The 21,141-nt window shown below is 30.6% G+C and overlaps 2 protein-coding genes across 2 annotated transcripts; both read right to left on the reverse strand.

Moving 5' to 3' along the window:
* Positions 1–13,835: 13,835 nt before the first annotated feature.
* On the reverse strand, positions 13,836–14,825 carry LOC132626390 (uncharacterized). The gene is made up of 2 exons (XM_060341249.1): positions 14,306–14,825; positions 13,836–14,206 (listed from the first exon to the last, which is right to left on the reverse strand). The coding sequence occupies exons 1-2, from the start codon at positions 14,821–14,823 to the stop codon at positions 13,942–13,944; spliced, it is 783 nt and encodes a 260-aa protein (XP_060197232.1). The 5' UTR covers positions 14,824–14,825; the 3' UTR covers positions 13,836–13,941.
* A 2,412-nt stretch (positions 14,826–17,237) lies between these two features.
* LOC132617703 (uncharacterized) lies at positions 17,238–19,782 on the reverse strand. Its single transcript, XM_060332777.1, has 4 exons — positions 19,202–19,782; positions 17,664–18,461; positions 17,389–17,535; positions 17,238–17,297 (listed from the first exon to the last, which is right to left on the reverse strand). Exons 2-4 carry the CDS (start codon positions 18,450–18,452, stop codon positions 17,238–17,240), a joined length of 996 nt encoding a protein of 331 aa, XP_060188760.1. The 5' UTR covers positions 18,453–18,461; positions 19,202–19,782.
* Between the last annotated feature and the right edge of the window lie 1,359 nt (positions 19,783–21,141).

Below are 21,141 nucleotides of genomic sequence, written 5' to 3' on the forward strand. Positions count from 1 at the left end.
ATCTTCCTTTTCCTTATCTTGTCAACTTTATTTAAAAAAAAAAAAAGTATAGCATATTTTATCCCTCAGATGTTGCTAAATTTTAATTTTAATCTTTGTAATATTTGACTAGACATATGTAATGTTTAATTACTTGAAATGTGCATTTTTGATCCTTTGAATATAAACATTCAAAACTTTCCAAAATTATTAACAATTTCGTCATTTAATTTTTTCATGAGGTATATTAAACTTGTTCTATTACTTCATATTTAAGGCTAATGTACTCCTAAAAAAGAGTCCAAATCAAATATCTTCCTACTTGAAGGGATAAAAAAGGCATTCATTATTATTAAAGGTTTTATGTGTTGAATCATATATCACAAAGGTTAAAGTTATAGTTTAGCAATAATTGAAGGACCAAAATGCTATTACCCCTTAAAAGTAATACTCCATCTGCTTCAATTTATGTGAACTTATTATTACGATATGGTTATTTGACCACGTTTTCCTTACAATTTTCCTAAATTATTTGAATTATAAATTTTGGCATGACTTCGTACAACATTTCTCTCTCGATAAAAACTTGCTTGACACTATTACTGTCTGAGATAATTACGATAATCTCATTTGTACCAAATTAGTGCCAGCTATAAAAATATGAAGTTAACGTAAAAATAAAAAAATAAAAAAGCACAATTGATTATTCTGTATGTGATTTTTCTAATGTTAATAATTTATAATAAAATCTTACACATTGTAAGTCAACTAGTCAACTAGTGCTGATTGATAAATAAACTTTTTAACTGCAAAGAAATTCATACAACTAGTGCCAATATACATTAATTAATTGTTAACCAAAACACTCCACATAAAAAACTAGGAGCGGTAAAGGGTGAAGCAAAAAGATGGATGTTGACAAGGTATAATAATATTATAAGGTGAGCTGATGACATAAATTAAAAGTGATTTAAAAGATGATATTATGAACAAGAACCTAGGTTAATTAACGAATTAAACAATAGCAAAGCTAGTTAAGTTTCCACTCGCATTATTATAATAATAATAAGAGTTCAAAGATATAATGATTCAACATTGCAAGTGGAGAACCCCCTCCTAACGCACCTTCTCCACAATCTCTTTGATGATGACCCACTCATCACCCCTTTTGTGTCCTTTTGCCTTTCATTTATGGATGCTCCTTCTAATTGTCTCAAACATCATTTATAGCTTCACCTCTCCTTATTTATTTTCTTAGTATTACAAAATCGCTAATTTACGATAGAAATCTCTCATGAAATTTGGCTTGTCGGAAATTTTCATACGGATTTTTTGTCAAAAATTCCTTACCGGCGAGCTAATTTTTATGGAACATCCGTTAAAAATTAACGATTTTCTATTAGTGCTTTATTGACTTTATCATTTAGAATTATTTATTTGCTCATATCATTTCCTTAGTATTTCATAATAGACTTAATTTTTTCAACAATCTTTAAAATGTACTCCATGAAAGAAATGTCACATTGTCACTAGATCTAATCTAGTTACTCGTAAGAGGTTTAAGTCGTGTGAAAAGTAGGTGAAGATACTGTTAATCATTTGGGAGTGAAGCAAGGGGTGTATAAAAGAAAGGAAACTAATTAAATTTGTCTATATATTATTTGAAATTGAGTGGACTTTACTATTAGTTAAATTTTTTGTCCGAACTTATCCTATCGTTAGGAAAAAGTTCTTTTTTTTTGCACTTGACCCTTTAATGGAGCTCTAATAAAAAGGTAATTCCATAACTCAGCCGAAAATTGAGAGGGCTAAATTTGAACATTTTTCTTAAAGAATTAGGATACGTGAAGTTCATTCATTCACACTAAAGTTTCATTTACGATAAGAAAATACGAGACAATTTACTACTTACAAGGATATAAATAAATCAAAATCTAATAAAGAGCAAAATGAAACAATTTTATATAGTACTGGAATAAATTTTGATTTTTTCCCTACATGAAAAGTTAAGAATATTCCATTTTTTTTTTATGGAAATTGCTGATCTGAATTATTAGAACGAAAAGAGAAGGAAGTGGCAAGAAATAAGAAACTCAAGGAAATGGATTTAGGAATATCATAATATCCAGCAATACCGTTGTAAAGATCTTCTAAAATTTCTAGAAGAAAATTAATAAGTACTAGTATATAGTTCCATAGCCTTGATGCTTATAAACAAATTATATACTTAAATATTAGTGTTTGGGATCAGCAACCTTGACTTCATTTTATTAATTAGTATTATTTTATAATATAATCAAGCACCACTTGAATGATCATACCCTCAATTTCCTCCACTTATATGTTGAGTCTTCATCACAAAAACACACACACGCAAAGCGCGCGTACAAGTACACCTATAGTCGAACAAATATATATTCTATCGAACTATTCTTTTCTGATGAAAAAAAAAAAAATATACTCTTAAATATTTTGACTAAATTATGTTTCCAAATGTCACTGAGACCAGCGGCGCCGTAGCTACATAGACGGAGAATGGTTAGCTGAAACCCTTCATCTGAAAATTATTTTATGCATATAGAAAATATTAATACTGCATGTGTAAATTAAAATATACTTTTTCTAAATATATATTAAATCTTGAATGCTCTTAGCGAAATTCATGGATTCGGTGCTGGTCGAGAGTCAAACAGTGAAGATTTGGCCCAATGTTTTCTTATGATTTATCATAGTTTCGAAATTTTAAGTCTTCACTAAATACTACTTTGCGTATACTTTTTTTTTTTTTTTAAAAGCAAGTGACTTATTGTTCAATTTCAAAAACAACTTTGGTCGAATTGACCCTCAAACAAACAATAAAGATTTGTCAAATGACTCAAATCTCTATTTCACGTTTTGTCCCAGACCAAGTTCTGTTCTTACACGATCTGGACGAACCCCCTCCCTCAAAATAAACAAAGCACTATATTATTCAATGAGGGGAATAATTAATACCAAGACCATTTATGAAACTTAACACTGGTGCTGAGGTCGAAGGCTGTTCAACCCATCTATCTATATACCTTGCTGAAGTTGAACTACTATTACAGATTTAACAAAAACTTGTTTAACAACTCAGAGAATTTCACTAAATAAAACAAAAAAAATGTAAAAAAATTATTTGACGGATGAATGGTATCTCAAGTTTGTTTGAGTGAATGAGATGTCGTCTCCTTAAATAATTTAATTCAGGAAATAATCCTTACATCGTCCGCTATTTTTTAAATCTGGTTAGGTCTAATTCCCGTATCATATTATCTATGCTCTAAAGGTCCGGTGTTAGATGCTGAGTGTTAGAATGTCCCGTAATGGTTGTGGGAATGAGATCTTGAACAATCCCTTGATGAACTAATTTTTAAAGTTGACTTAGATGTGAAGTCCATTAACTTAACAAGAATTAATTCATCATAAATATTCTTTTAGTCATATGATTCATTTTACGGAAGCCTTTTATGTTACGACGTAAGAAATTGATAATATAGAATACAAAAAGAATTCATCTTCTTTTATTCAAAGGGTAACTAATAAAAGGAGATATAAGAGATGCTCCAAATTATTTTATGAGAAGCATAGTAAATGACATCAAGTGAGCAAACAAAATATGAAGTATTTATTTGACTGATAACAAGATGGGAAGAGGAATAATGGTCAGGAAAAGTCGGTGTATTGATAGCCGTCAGCAGCACCAAATCCACCTCAACCACTACTACTTGCCTGCCTTTGTCTTCACTCCCATTCTCCATTTTGCCAACTACACTAATTTTGTTTTATCTCCCCTCACCCTCTCATTTTTTATTTGGTTTCCGGTATTCGTTTTGAAACTCAATTAATTGGGAGCATTGAGAAATTCCACTATAAAATTAAATATTTCTTATCAAAGATGATTTCATTTTTAAAATTAAAACCCAAGAGCGAAGATAGAATAAAAGAAGCGGGTTCGGCAGAATACATAATTTTAATTTATAGTTCTGTATTTATCTTAAGAAATTCACTTAATATGTACGAATTATTAATTTAGAATTTAGTAACTCAAAAGGATTAAAATTCCAAATTTATACACTTTGACTTTGTCTTTGCTCGAACATTTAACTTTTGATTACAAATGGCGGGTACTTACCGCCCACATAACGTGTTGTGGGCTCTCTTTAACCTCTATTTGCCAAACTCTACTCTTATCTCAAGTCGAATCTTCATTTTTAAAAAAGAAATTATATTCATCTTAACCTTCACTAGAAACAATGCATTAGTTGATCTACTTCTCCTTCTTTATGTTCTTGGATTCACTATGCACATGGTGAATAAGTTGAAAAAGACATGTTCTGCTAATTTCCCTTAAATAAACAGAAACAAGAAGGTGTATATCTCGTTGAATTTAGATTTAAAACAAAAGGAGTTAAGACTTTTTTCCATTTAGTCAAATTAAGTTAATTCGAAGATGAGAATTTGCAGACGTAGAATCAGAAAAGTACCTACTCTGACATTTAAAAATAAAAATCTGCAGCAAGATCGGATTTTAGTGAGGAAGTTGGAATAGTTTAATTAAATAAGAAATTTTGATTTTGTTAATAAAATTAGGATGATCAGATCAGTTGAGAATAGCAATACATTAATAGGTGGATTGCCATCCGTGTAGCAAACACGTGGTATTGCCCAATCTATCATTAGAACCATGGACGTAGTTATGACTTTAGGTGGAGGGGTTCAATTGAATCTCCATCGCCAAATAGTTACATTTTGCAAAATGTATAAAAACATAACCTTTTAACATATGTTAACTATTAAATCTCTTTTAGAAAGGTTTATATTTAGGTGATATTTTTATATTTTTTAAATTTCCTTAACTTAAATTTCTGATTTTGACACTGAATAAGACGGCTAAAGAATTTAAGAAAGAAGGAAAATAAAAAAGAGTAGGAGAAGCTCACTTCACGCAATTCCTAAAACTACAATATTGGCAGGTGTTACTAAAACACATGAAATGGGCCTAATTAAGAAGGACAAGTAAATGAACCATAAATGGTGTGATTAACACATCACTAACAGTGACTTTTGATTAATTAAATACAAAGATTCGATGTTAGGTGGATTCAAGAACTTACCAAACCTTTATTATAAAAATTATATATGGCTGCAATTTAGAACTCAAATACTAGATTTCTTTCTATATACTCTGATAGGAACCAAAAGATAAAAAACTGCACGTCTTCGACGAAAGTCTTTTTGTCTTTAGATAAACCAATAATCTAAGTTTCTCCCTTGACTATATATCATGTTGCTTTTTCTGAAGATTTATTATTTATATATATAGTAGTTGTAAGATTCAACGTTGAAGAAATTGACAATTAACATTGAATTGAACTCTCTTACTATTATTTCTTATTTATTCTCCCAAACGGAATTATTTGATTGAAAAAGAACAGGAAAAAAAATCAATGACAAAAAGAATTTTAAAACGTCGGTCACATTCGTCATATCTTCTAGATGAGAATGTGATAAACTTTGTTTTCTTTCCTTCTTCTTAATAAAATATATACAAGAATTATATTGTTGATAAGAAATTAATATGCGTTGAACTTGTATACCAAGCATATTAATTTAATATCATATACGATGACAACTAAGATGAATTAGCAAGTAGACGCTGGATGTAGCATGAATTAATTAGTACCCACACCACCAACATGAATCTAGAAAGTCAAATCGGACAAGATTTGTAAGTAATCTTACGTGAAATAGAACAGCCACAAAGTGTAACAAATCAGTAGTAGCACATCGACAAATGTAAAGCCCAGCAGGCTAGCACCATGACAAATACCATAACCCAATTACACAGAAGCTATTCCAAATGGATTATTCGAGAAAAATATCAGGTACGAAAGTCGTTTTTCCTCTTTTAATGAGTATATTTTTCATAAAAAGAATATATTTGATGTTTGATTGCCAATTTGCCATGTCTTATTTTCGAAAAAATGTCCTCCTTCGTACCAAGTACACCCTTAGTAACTAGATGTTCTTCTTTTGATCCTTTCGTTTTTTATTTTATCCTTTTCTGTTCCCTAAACTTTCTTAAGTTTTTGTGTATTTGTGAAGAATATTCCCAATTTTCAAGTAACCTTTACTTAATTCTACTCTCAAGTTCGGCAAAGCAATTGGTGAAAGTCATATAAGCTAGTCCTAGCTAATACTGTACATATGTTAGACCATCTTGTCGAAAGTCATTTGTCAAAGCTAAAACTCTTGCCATTCCAAGAAGTAATAGGTTTGGTATGTCCAACTTTATGTCCAATATTAATGTTAAATGTACTTAGGAAAAGGATAAATTCTTACTTAGCAATGTAAAGAGGCTGGACTTGGCCTGAAGTAACAACTCACTTGTGTTTTTGGACCGGTATTAGCATTTCACGCGTTTTTTCTTTAAATTTTTTGTGATCTACTATATATAGACACTTTAGAGTAACTTAGGCCCCGTTTGGAGATGATTTTATCTCATGAGATAAAATCACGAGATGAAATCATATTTGGACATGCAATTTAGATTTTTTAAGTTGTAATTTTTTTTATAAACATAAAAATCCCACAAGTTGTGAAAACCCTCAAAATTTTACCAATTCTTATACAATCTTACCAAATGAGTAAATCATAGTTCATAATAAAATTAATACACTTACTAGAAGGCCTTCCAAAAAAATACAACATCAATTGATCAAACTTTAGTTCATTTTTTTAAACATGAATAGTAATGTAACTACTCTTTAATATAATCCTCCCACATGGTACAAACAATCTCTTTACGCCGAACATGTATTTCCCTGTTGGTAAACATGATTGATAAATATATCTACCAACTTATGGGTCTTTTTTATAAAATATAAACGTATGGGTCAAATTTTACATTTATATTTTTTGAAATCATGATTTCAAATCCCAAATCATGCCTTTTTGGATGATTTGAGATTTCATCTCATGAGATGAAATCAGAGATAAAATCGCATGTCCAAACGCCTACTTAGTGCAATAAACCGAAACTTGGATAATCGTATGCGAAACTATTGAAACACATGCCAAACTTCAAAAAATAGAGGAACAAAACAAATGAAGCAAAACATGTTGCATTTTTTGCTAGCTTAAGCGTAATGGGCAAGGTCTAGGACGAACTATATCTGGGCCAAACAGAAAGCAAGTACAGGAAGGACTTGTTAAGGCAAAACATGTGTAGGTTATAGATTGAACCTGAAAGCTACAGCCTACGTTGTAGTCGAAGATTTGTGTGGATGCATTTGGTGCTAACAAAACTACAAAAGAATACGAGGTTGAAAGATTACCTTCCCTTGTAATGGAGAATTATGAGATTTTGAATCTTATACACTTTCAATGTTGTATAAGATTTTGAATTTCTTTTATTACTAAAAAACAAAAAACGTAAAACTTTTGGGTCAAGTTTGTAATACGCTGTGTGGGAACTTGTTGGGAGAAATAGTTTTTGGTTAGAGAAACGCACTAGGCTTCAACTTTTGATTAAGAGCCTGTTTGGATGGGCTTATGCCTATAAGCTGTTTGCAGCTTATAAGCTAAAAAAATAAGTTGGGGTAGTCTAACTTATTTTTTTTGGCTTATAAGCATTTTTAAGCTTATAAGTTGCTTTAGATAAGCTAAGTCAAATGGGCCCAATTATTTTTTTGAGCTTATTTTAAGCATAAAATGACTTTAAACTAGCCAGCCAAACACTCAAAAAAGCTGAAAACAATTTATAAGCAACTTATAAGTCAATCCAAACGGGCTATAAGTGAGAAAAGCCTAATTGGATGAGTAAGGACAAAATCCGAAAATATCCAAACTAATGTGACTAGATTCGTTCGCCAAGTCCCACTTATTAGCTTCAGGTAAAGGGGATAAAAATTAAAATTAGTCCTACTGAAGTTTGAAGACATATCACTATGGACTACATAATCAAACATGATGATGTACTATATATTTAATTTTATTTCCCTTCATATAACTTGAATGAAAAATAGTAGGTAGTAATTTTTTTGTATCTGCCTAAGTCTCACCTATTGATTGGTTGGAGGTACTCTTGAAATAGTCGAACACACACGTAAACTAATATGAACACCAAGCCACAAACAAAAAAACATAGTTATCCGCTTAAAAATAACCACTTTTAAGCCCATGTAATTAAAAAAATAACCACAGTCATGGAGTTTTAAGTCCTGAAGTTGCATTTATAAAATTTAAAACACGTGATAATTTTAAAGATATGATCGAAAAGTAGCTAGTGAACACTATTTCATCTAAGTTTTCACTCTGACTCAGCTTCAAAAACCCGACGGGTGATATACAAAAATGGCCTTAGAGGTGAGCGGTCTTGAACTTTTGACCTCGCTTACCTCATAGTCAAAACTTCAAGTTTTAACTTTTGACCTTGAAGACAAAATTCACGACCACCAATTTCCAAAGGGGAGAAATACATATATATATACATAAATAGAGGGTATATTTACAAAAAATACCAATACTTTCAAGTTTGCAAAAAATAACATTAGAAAACTAACAAACCCTATACAAAATAACACATACAGTAAAAGAAGTTAATATACAGTACAACAAAACCCAAAGATCACGGTGTAACCGTTTAGTATCCTGCTCCCCATAATTTCTCTCCCCTATTTTTTCTCCCCGATTTCAGCAATCCACGACAATTTTAAATAGAAATCATATTCTCCCAATCACGGTTGAAGAGGCTTGAAAATTCATTTAACTGTAGTTGAAAATTTCAGAATTCATAAAACATTCAATATCAAAGTTCCGGATCAAAAATTTCGTATGTTTCAATGGCAGATGACACAATTCATTCAATAATGGTACAACACAATGGAAGATGGGACGCATCAGATGTTCATATATTAATGCTGAGTTTTTTTTTATTATTATTTTGTTTTTTTTCATGTTATTTTTTTATTTTTTTGCAGTTTAAAACCATATGATATGTATAGTTGTGTATAAAATATGTATGAATGATGAATCTAGTATGTATATATTTGATTATGTAATGTGTCGTTACTATGTATGCACTTTGTATTATATTTGTATCATAATCGTCGTTCATATAATGCGTATTTTCTTTTAATTTTTGACAGGCAAATACGTAAATTTTGAAGTTTAAGGAATATTATACGATTCCAAATCAAAGTTCAGTGGTTTGGTCGCAGTGGTTGCTGCTCAACTAGGAATAGATACAACAATTCAAGGATTGGAGATTAAATACATTGTTAGTGACAGATGTCCGCCAATGACCATACACAACGATATAGGTGTCCATGTATATTTAGACCAGAAAAAGGAAAACAAAAACTTCTTCAGTAAGTATCCTTAATGTATTACATTGAGGGATGTAGCTTTGGATTTAATTGAAATCCATCATGACGGAGGCAGCAGTTCGAATTCTATACAATCCGTACCTTCACACAATGAAAAAACTCTTCAGTTGAATGCCATGGTTCCCATTGTTGATTTTGAGGCTGTGGAATGTGAAGGAAATGGAATTATAAGCGACAATCGATATGAATTTGTCGCGGAAAAACAGATTTATAAGGACAAGGAAACAATTATTGCAGTTATGAAGAACTACGCCTTTTCGAAACAATTCCAATTTCGGGTCAGAAGATCTAGTTCTAAAAGGTATGAAAATTAATGTTATTTCAATATGTTGAATAATATGTAAGATATAACTTTTAAACAATCCTTTCAATTATTTAATAAGTTTAGGATTGTTGTATGATATATGTATGAAAACTGTATATAAACTCTGTTTCTGATTTTTTTTCTTTCTTCCAACAATAGCTATTGTATTGAGTGCCCTGCGGATGATTGCTCTTGATGTTTTAAATCGTCAAGTTTGAATGATTCAGGGCTTTTCAAAATTAGATCATTTTGTGAACAACATTCATGCTCATTAAAGGATAGGATTTATTCAAGACGTCAAGCAACTACGGCGGTTGTTGGAATTATGATAACGGATAAGTATGAAGATCCAAAAAGAGTATACACACCAAAGGATATAGCATCAGATATGAGGAAACAACATGGTTTAACAATGGCTTACATGCAAGCTTATAGAGCCAAGGAAAAGGCATTAAACATGTTGCGAGGGGATCCAACTGAATCATACAATAAGTTACCCAGCTACTTTTACATCCTGGAAAAGACATATTCGGGGTCAGTTGTTAGTTTGAAAAAAATAGCGGAAGACCGTTTCTTGTATGCATTTGTAGCATTGGAACCTTGTACTAGGGGATGAGAGTATTGTAGGCCTATAGTAGTTGTTGACGGCACCCATCTAAAATCAACTTACGAAGGAACTATGTTTAATAGCAAGCACACTAGATCCAAGAGGTTTGTATATTTTTTTATGCTTAAATTTGCATTATATATGACCGTATTGATTGCGTATAATTTTATATAAAAACAGGTAGTATACTGCCACTAGCATATGCAATAGTTGATTCTGAGAATGATGCATCTTGGACATGATTCTTTGAGAGATTTAGGAAAGCTTTTGGTGAAAGGGAGAATATGTGCATTGGATCAGATAGACATGATAGTATATGGAAAGCTTCTGCATTAGTATATCCCGGGCTGACTCATTATGCATGTATTTGGCATTTGTGGAATAATTTACTTAAGAAATGTAGGAGAAATAAAGAACAGGTCAGAAAACTATACTTTGCATTAGCTAAAGCATACACTCTTCAAGAATTTAGTGAACTCATGGGAAGGCTGAACACAATAGATAAGAAGTTGGGTGTATACTTATTTGATAGTGGATATCATAAATGGTCTCAGATACATGCAATAGTGAAGAGGACATGGACGTTGACTTCTAACATTGCTGAATCTATAAACAACAGTATTGCCAAAGCTAGAGAATTTCCAGTCTGTAAATTAAAGGATTACATGAGACAATTGATTGAAACTTGGAATGAAAAACACAGTGAAGAAGGGAGAAATACATTCACTGATCTTACTAATGAGTACAATGAAGCTTATGAGGATAACAAGGAATTATCACACCGCATGACTGTAAGTGTGTAAACTGTATGAATAGGGTATGATTTATGTATTTATGTTGTATGTTTTTTGTTAAATTTCTGAATTTAAATTGTGAACCAATTTTTTTATGGTAGGTAAGGGCTTCCACTGAATTCCTACATACAGTGACAGATGGTATGAAGAGATTTAGTGTGTGTCTTCGAAGTAAGATTTGTAGTTGTGGAAGGTTTCAACTTGATGAGATACCATGTGGACATGCTTTGGCTGCTATAATGTACAGGCACCAACAAGAAGACATGTAGCAATTTTCCCAAATGAAATTAAATTCCATATAGCCAATTTTCTTATTTTTTTACATTCACCGTTAGTAGACACTCATTACTTTATAAATTCTAAATTTATTTTGACGCTGCATTGTCTATATGAATATGGCTCGCAAGAAGTTGTTTTTTATTTTATCTGACATACACTTGAATATGGCAACTTGCACTGGTTGTTCATGGCTGGAATTTATTTTATTTTTGTTCCATGTTGTTGCAGTAATAAACTTGTTTTTCAATGTAATTTGTTGGATTTTTATTTTTTTTTGCATATTTAATGTATAAGATATTATTCAATGAGTTAACTGTATGAAATAGCTTGACTATAAAATTTGTATCAAAACCAATGAAATATCATGGCATTCTATTTAACAACTCAATATTGTATAAATCTTCAATTGGTAGAACTTTAGTTGTTTAGTGTATCAATATTGTATAAATAGTGTATGAAGAACTTTAGTTGGTAGAACTTTAGTTGTTTAATGTATCAATATTGTATAAATAATGTATCACATAACATGTTTCATATAAAAGAAACGTGTTATGTTATTGAATGAACAAAATTCTTGTTAGTGTATCAATATTGTATAAATAATGTATGCACCATATATATATATATATATATATATATAACATGTTTCATAATGTATAAATCTTATATTGTTTAGTGTATCAATAATGTATGAAACTGCAGTTGGTAGAATTTTATTTGTTTAGTGTATCATTATTCTATAAATAATGTATGAAATATGTATGGATATTGTATCATTAGTGTATCATTATTGTATAAATAATGTATGAAACATATATATATATATATATATATATATATATATATAAGAAACGTGTTATGTTATTGAATGAAAAAAATTCTTTTTACTGTATCAATATAGTATAAATAATGTATGCAACATATATATATATATATATATATATATATATATATATATATAAAACACGTTTCATGAGGTATAAAATCTTATATTGTTTAGTGTATCAATAATGTGTAAAACTTCAGTTGGTAGAATTTTATTTGTTTACTGTGTCATTATTGTATAAATAATGTATGAAATATGTATGGATATTGTATATTTTGTGTATTAGAGGATCAAATTTGGTATATGGATACTGTATATTTTTATATATATATAAAAAAAAAAAAGTTTCATGATGTATAAAATCTTATATTGTTTAGTGTATCAATAATGTGTAAAACTTCAGTTGGTAGAATTTTATTTTGACGCTGCATTGTCTATATGAATATGGCTCGCAAGAAGTTGTTTTTTATTTTATCTGACATACACTTGAATATGGCAACTTGCACTAGTTGTTCATGGCTGGAATTTATTTTATTTTTGTTCCATGTTGTTGCAGTAATAAACTTGTTTTTCAATGTAATTTGTTGGATTTTTTATTTTTTTTACATATTTAATGTATAAGATATTATTCAATGAGTTAACTGTATGAAATAGCTTGACTATAAAATTTGTATCAAAACTAATGAAATATCATGGAATTCTATTTAACAACTCAATATTGTATAAATCTTCAATTGGTAGAACTTTAGTTGTTTAGTGTATCAATATTGTATAAATAGTGTATGAAGAGCTTTAGTTGGTAGAACTTTAGTTGTTTAATGTATCAATATTGTATAAATAATGTATCACATAACATGTTTCATATAAAAGAAACGTGTTATGTTATTGAATGAACAAAATTCTTGTTAGTGTATCAATATTGTATAAATAATGTATGCACCATATATATATATATATATATATATATATATATATATATATATATATATATATATATATATATATATATATAACACGTTTCATGATGTATAAAATATTATATTGTTTAGTGTATATATATATATATAAAACACGTTTCATGATGTATAAAATCTTATATTGTTTAGTGTATCAATAATGTGTAAAACTTCAGTTGGTAGAATTTTATTTGTTTACTGTGTCATTATTGTATAAATAATGTATGAAATATGTATGGATATTGTATATTTTGTGTATTAGAGGATCAAATTTGGTATATGGATACTGTATATTTTTATATATATATATAAAAAAACACGTTTCATGATGTATAAAATCTTATATTGTTTAGTGTATCAATAATGTGTAAAACTTCAGTTGGTAGAATTTTATTTGTTTACTGTATCATTATTGTATAAATAATGTATGAAATATGTATGGATATTGTATATTTTGTGTATTAGAATATCAAATTTGGTATAGGGATACTGTATATTTTGTGTATTAGAGAACAAATATGGTGGATCATTGATTTAATGTTGGTTATATACTTTATGTGAAAACATGTGTATATTAATATATTTAAAATTAAGAACTGTATTAACATAACTACAGTGGTAAACAAATTTAAAACTTATGATATAAGGTGTAAGAATAATAAAAGTATCATATTAAGCAAACTTAATTCACCAACAAAAACAGTCAACTACTTAGGCCAACACCAACAAAAATCATCTTTCATACACCAACAAACTAAAGACTAGTCACTAATTCTAAAATTTCTAAACTTTTCGTTTCAGTCTCGGTAATTTCTTCCTTTCAGGTACTGGTTCCTTGCAAATTTTTGGACCACCCAATCTGCTGATAACATTTCGTGTTACTTCACTCTCACTAATAGCTCCATCTGCCTGCTTTTTTCTTGCATAATCCCATAGCAGGGCACCATATCTCCGACGATGAAGAGCGGCATCAAAATCGTCTTCAAAAATTTCAAATAAACCTTGGCTGATATATTCAGTAAATGCACATGTGTATAACCCACAATCACTGTAAATAACCACGGTCATAATGTATGAGTTAAATATTTAATATGTATGAACACTATTCAAATATGTTAAAAACATTATATAAAGTAGAGATACATACTTAGACTCTAGATGTTGTTCTGGCAAATTATCCACAAAGACATATTCCAAAGGATCATCAAAGCTCTTCCCAACATATGCTGATTCAGTCATCCAGTTTATGTCATTCCTTTTCCCATAAAATCCAGTGCAATTGAAAAAGAGAGGTATCATGTTGGCCAGCCTTTCAATAACTTCTCGAATTGAATTAGTATGCATAGCCCCACCCGGGAATGAATCATATTCGTAGAGACACCTTCTTTTCATACATAAAACAACCAACACCCAATGGTATTCTTCGCTTAGATTGACTGGGATGAACACATTATCAACTCTATTCCAAGCAATATTTGCAATCAGTTTAAACCCACGAATAATTTTCGCCACATTATGATCAGCAGTAATAAAACGCTTATCATTTTTGTATTCTTTGTACTGCTTGTGGATAGCCTCAACCCACTTTATGAAAAAACAATCCGTTGTTGTGTATCTCACTGGGTTATTTGGACCATACTTTGCCTTTTCCCTCAAGTAATACATAGTGACATCAACATGCTGAAAAAAGGATGTCAATTAAAATATAAGTGAGACATGGTAAAGTATTTCTATTATAAAGTATTCAGTTTAACAGTCATTTATCAGTTTTTATAATATACATATTGATATATGCACATTTCATACACATATGGATATCTCAAAACAACATTCCACACAAATTTCATACATATAAACGTCAAAATCATATAATCCGCATAACACTTGTGCCAACAATGGCCACACACATATCCTAATACCATCTCAACCTTAAACTACCATTCTTGCACCACCCAAAAATTCAACTTGAAAGTATTTTTCATACAGCATATAAGAAATATAAATAAACAAATCAGATTCAGTTTGCACCTTTAAAATTATCTGTTTATAAGTTTGGAGACAACATAACGAGTCTTCCCACGCTTTCCCAGTTTGAATGACATTGTAGAACACTCCATTTTGTCAACTTTCTTAACTCCCAAATCATAAGGATTGACAATCTTGTTGTCATTTAAAGTGTATGCTGAAATTCTGGAATGCCAAAACTGTAAATGTTTGCAAGAGAAATAGTTAAATAAATAATACATTTTATACATACCCGTTCTTCCGTTTAGAGACTTTAGCCTATACCCAAGATGTAAATTCATTGAGCAGTGCATCATCAACTTCGAATCCGTTGTAATTTGCAAAAGGATGTTTTATGTTGAAGTATATAGGTGATTTACCCGAGCTGCTGCCAGCTGAACTAAAACCAACATACGGAGATGATCTGTATTTTCCAATCTTTCTGAGTCTTGGCTGTTGTTCATGAGTGACATTGTTAGAATAGTAATTGTTTTCAATCGCAACAATCTGGGTCTCGCTATATGCAGGCAATTCAATGTCATCTAGAGTAGGGTTTTGGAGATAGAATTGCAGAAACTACCCATTTTATCAATTCCAACAACCACATCATCAAAAGAAGTATCTGAAAAATTCAAAATTTCAAAAAATTTAATACAATATATTTAATAAATCTTTAGAAACTGTATGAAACTAACAGTGTTAGCATCTATACAATTTATCATCTCCATCATGCACAATAAGTTCATGATTCAGACAAATCACAAGTCAAACATAAATGTACATGAAAGCTATCAGGTAGTATTAACACATATACTATAAGATATATACATGAAAGTAAATGGAAAGCTACTGCATGAAACCCTCTGTCAAACAAATACATTTCAATGAAGAGTGAAGTCGTTACCTAAATTAGGAACATGTTCAGTATGAATCATTGAGGCTTCTTGATGAAATAGACAATTATCACCGGCTCCATCGAACCCGTCATGCACACCAACTACATTTTGCATCAATAGATATGTCCAGAAGTTAAATACTGATTTGATAACTAAATATTTTTTTTGCTACACTTTTTATACAGTTTTCATAGATGGATTTATGGGTGAGAAATATGATACACACTAAGATAATTAACACCGAATGGACTACACTCAAAAGTTTGAGCTAAAACTCTATTTAGATCATACATTCATACAAAGTAATTTTCAATTGTCAAATAATTAAAATGAAAAATCCTAGAGAAATGATGCCAATATATTCTCTACTAATTGGAAGCTATGTTGATACACTTTATATACAGTTCTCATACATGTTTTTTAGGGTGTAAGTATGGCAGATTCTAAGAAATTTATATGAAGCAAAAGAATGACCTTGAATCTTCAATTCTTCTTGATCATGTAGACACTTCAATGCTTCTAGATCATCTCGATCATTGTCACATGCTTCACCAATTCTAGCATGCATATCAGCTACACGTTTAATACAAAATATGTATGATAATTAAGTATAAAAAATATTAATTGAAAAAAACAATTCATACACATTTTATACATCTATGATATATCTATTTAAGGGTGTGAAATATGAAGGACATTAATGTAATTTACTTGAAATCAAAGGATTACTTTGGGTCTTCAAATATGCTGCAGCTTGACCAGATATTGGCACACTTCCATCATGCCCACCAACCGCACCCATAGCCGCTAGTTCATCAACCTTAGCTTGTATGTCATGATACTTGTCATTCTGGTCACCAGTATGAGTTCTTTTTCCATCTACAACCTTAACACCTCTGGTACCCTGTATATTAATGTATGCTTTATTAATTTAAAATTGGATTGATAATATAGAGGATACACCATCTAAGTTTTTTTTTTTTTAAAAAAAAAAAACCTCATATTCATTATTTTCCGTTTGCCTACCATGTGAGGACTTAATCTCTGTAAGTATATCCAATATTGATTTATCCAAGTGTTGCTTCAACTGTTTAAAATCATCCTCTACCTGAAAATAAGCAGTAAACAATTAATTTATGATCATTTGTTTATTTCAATAGAAAAAATAAATAATGAACTTTATAATTTATAATATCCGACAAATACCTTCTTCTGAAATAGTTTCAAATCTTCACGAACCTATAAAGATGTAGAATACAATTAGTGATTGTGTTAACCGAATCATAATCATTCCATACCTTTTAAAAAAAATAGTGAATTCGATACGTACATTTACAACCTCATTCTTCAATGCCTCAAACTCAGAACCGTGTACAGATGGTGTATCACTTGTGGTAGTATGTGGTCGTGGCACATCTGGTAACTCAGTGAGAAGTGGAAATTCATCATTTGCTGGTGTGCTGTTGGAAAAACCCACCTAGCAAAAACAGAAAATTACACATGTATTCATACAGGTTAGCAAGTCTATTAAAACATTTAGATTTAAAACGTGTATTAAAAGTGAATGAAATATGTATGTATGACGTTGCAAGTGTTCTTGTTTACCTGATTCCCATAAGTTTTGAACATCCCCCTCTTCAGATAGTCAAAGTACAATATATCCTGGGATGTTTGCCAATTAAGAATACGAGGGATGTGGTTTCCAATACGAGTAGCAACAAAAGGATCAACCTTCGAGCAACATTCATAAAACCAAACCTGCAAAGCAAGTTGAAAGCCCCTAACCCTATAATACGATGGATCACCACTCAATTGGTGACTAACAGAACCAAGAGTTTCGTTAAAACAATCGTTTCCCAAAGGATAGTTCCTATATTCACCATTCTCAACTAAGTCAAAGAGCAGCCTAGATACGTAAGATTTGGAAGGCTCAGTTGAGAATAGGAATGTGCTAATAAAATACAGAATGAAGATTTTTACAAGATCGTCATCACCCACGCAAATGCTTCCTTCATAAAAATTTATCAACTCACTCTTTAGTACTCTTTGTTGATTGGGAAAGTAACTATTCGTTAACCTATTTGGTGAATTATGGTCCAGAACAAATTCACTCGGCATGCCGCATTTCAAACCACTGATAATGGCAAACTCTCTTATCCTAAAATAGAGCTCTTCCCCATTCAACTTGATGATAAACATATCATCTCTATCATTATCAATCTCCCCATACATCAAGCTGCGAATGAGTTGTGGGTGAACCTTGATATTCGGTAAATCAAGAAAATATCCAAATGGGAACTCCCTAAACATCTGCAATTGCTTCTTAGACTTTAGTCGCGACTTTATATGCTCAATAGCTTTGATGTTGGTGTAAGTACAAAATCTCGTTTGCATCTTCTTTACCTGAATATATAATAAATAACAAATTACTAAACAAACTCGAAACTACAAAAAAATCTGATACACTGAAAAGGACTTAGAATAGTAGCATTTTATTCCTTTTCATAGGCATGTTATTCGACTCAGAATTAAGAATATCGATGCATAACTTTTCAAGAAACGATTAAATAATACACAATTAAGCTTAGAACTTTATATTTATTTAAAGATTACAACAGTGAATGTATTTTAAATGTGTGAGTATATATTACCACAAAGGAACAAATACTGAAAATATATAAAAATTATGTTTGTTATATATGGCTCAAGTATATATACAAAAAAAATACCTAAATTATACAACATTCATACACAATAATAAAACCCAAATTTAAAAATGAAACATACCATTTACTATACACAATTCATACCAATTATTTTGCCCACAAACAACAATTAAAGTATATGTATTTTAAGCTTAGTACAGTATATGTATTTTAAGCTTATAACATTGAATGTATTATTGGTGTATAAAAAGTGTATGTATTAACCACAAATGAACAATATACTGAAAATATAACAAAATTATGTCTATCATATATGGCTGAGGTTTATATACAATAAAAATACCTAAATTATACAACATTCATACACCAATAATAAAACCCAAATATAAACATGAGACATACCATTTTCTATCCAAATTTCATACCAATTAATTTGACCATAAACAACAATTAAAGTAATAAATACTTGTTTTTTACCTTCAATTTCGGTTTTGCACGGGTCCTCTTTGATGTTTGACCCTTTTAAACCTCTTTTTATAAAACAATATATGAACCTCATTTTCTTTCTTCGGATTTGATGTTTTACCACTGTCAACCTTCTTTTTCTTAGAAGTAGGAGAAGCAATTTCATCTTCAAAATCAGAATTAGAAGCGATTTCGTTTGACAATCCAAGCGAAATTTCTTTCCCCTTCCTTTTGCCATCATTTTGTGTAACCATTTTTTGTTGAACTACCTTGGGGGTAGCAATAAGTTGTTTTCCATCTTCCTTAACAAGAGATTGAGTGAATGCATGCAAGTCGAAAGATGGATCCAGACCAATCTTCGGGCTTGAAGAAGCAAAAAGCCTATTAATTTTAGGAGTTGGAGTCCCAATTTGAAGCTTTTTACTATGTGCTTCAAACAAGAAAGATGAATAAACAAAAAACAATGTGGGTTGTAGAAGATTTGATATCAGCAAAGAAACAACGAAACTGGTGTATAATTTTTCATCTGGAAGTTGAAATCGATAGTTACTAGGAAACAAAGATTAAATTTTGATTTTTAGTATTTTTTTTTAAAACTCAATATAAAATGGATGAGAGGGAGTTTGTGTGTGTGTGTGTGTGTGTGAGAGAGAGAGAGAGAGAGAGAGAATATACCTTTTTGATAAATGTGAAAAACTGATCGTATGAGAGAGAGTATCTTTTTGATAAATGTGAAAACTGATCGTATCCTACAATAAAGTCAAAAATTTTAAATACAGATTCTTTCCTTATTAAAAGCCTAAAATCAAGGCACTACACATTAAACTAAAATCTGGTATATGTAGTAATTAAAATTGTATATTTTGTAAATAAAGAAAAGTATTAATATAATTTATAATATTTAACCTCAAGTGGTATTATTATGTGATTTTCCCTTTCCAAGGTCATTGGGTGTAATTTCCTGCAAGAGAGCCCGACAGTGATGAGCCGAAGAATGAAATCAACAGAAGCCCAAATCGGATTTAGTAAAACATGGCCCAGACAGTGAATTCAAGAACTCAAAATGATCGAAAGCTGAAAAACCAGTTTGTCCATTTGTTCATGAAATCAATTATAGGTTTTTTTTTCTTTTTCTTTTTCATTTGATAACGCAGGAAGCTTTCTTCATAGCTAGTCAATTTCCTACATTAGCTAGGTACATTCAGAGATTGAACTATTATCCTTGAGGGCTTAAAACTTAATAGTTTACTTATGGTAGCCCAGTTTCTGGTGATTAGGATTTTAGGAAGTTGTGGTTTCAGCACATGAGTTTGAGACTACGTCCAGTCTAAGGGCAACAATTTTGCTTTCTTTTGAGTTGTAAATACATGGGCAATTTGCAGGATTGTCTTTCGCTGGGGGTGGTCTTTAATTTTTGCCCCTCAAATTGGTGGTCTTTAATTTTTCCTTCGCTAAAAATCCATTGGTTTCGGGTTCGAACCCCCGCTCAGCCAAATGTTAAAAAAATTCGCAAGGTAGAGTTTGGATTCGCAAGGCTGAAATTTTGCATGAGCAGAATTTACCTTAAGGCAGGGTTTTGAAGGTAAAACTCTGCGAATCCAAACATTTACCTTGCAAAAATTTCGTCTTTTTTTTACTGAGTTGGGATTAAAACCCAGAACCTCGAGGTATTAGGCGAAGGACAAAAATTAAAGACCACCCCAAATGAACGGAAATCCGCGAAAAAAAATTAAATACATCCATTGGTAAATAAAATCCTTTTACCTACCCATCCCCCCCCCCCCCCCCCCCCCCCCACTCCAACCCCCCAATAATTTTTTTTTTTTTAAAAACTCAAGCTTCATTACGTTAGCATTTCATTTATAATATTGTCCAAGAGTATGCAATTAACTCTTGAGGTAATATTTAAACTTTTAATTCTTGCAAGCTCTTTTTTTTTTTTTTAGCATAAT

This window comes from Lycium barbarum, chromosome 1 (genome assembly GCF_019175385.1).
Source record: "Lycium barbarum isolate Lr01 chromosome 1, ASM1917538v2, whole genome shotgun sequence".
Taxonomy (NCBI): Eukaryota; Viridiplantae; Streptophyta; class Magnoliopsida; order Solanales; family Solanaceae; genus Lycium; species Lycium barbarum.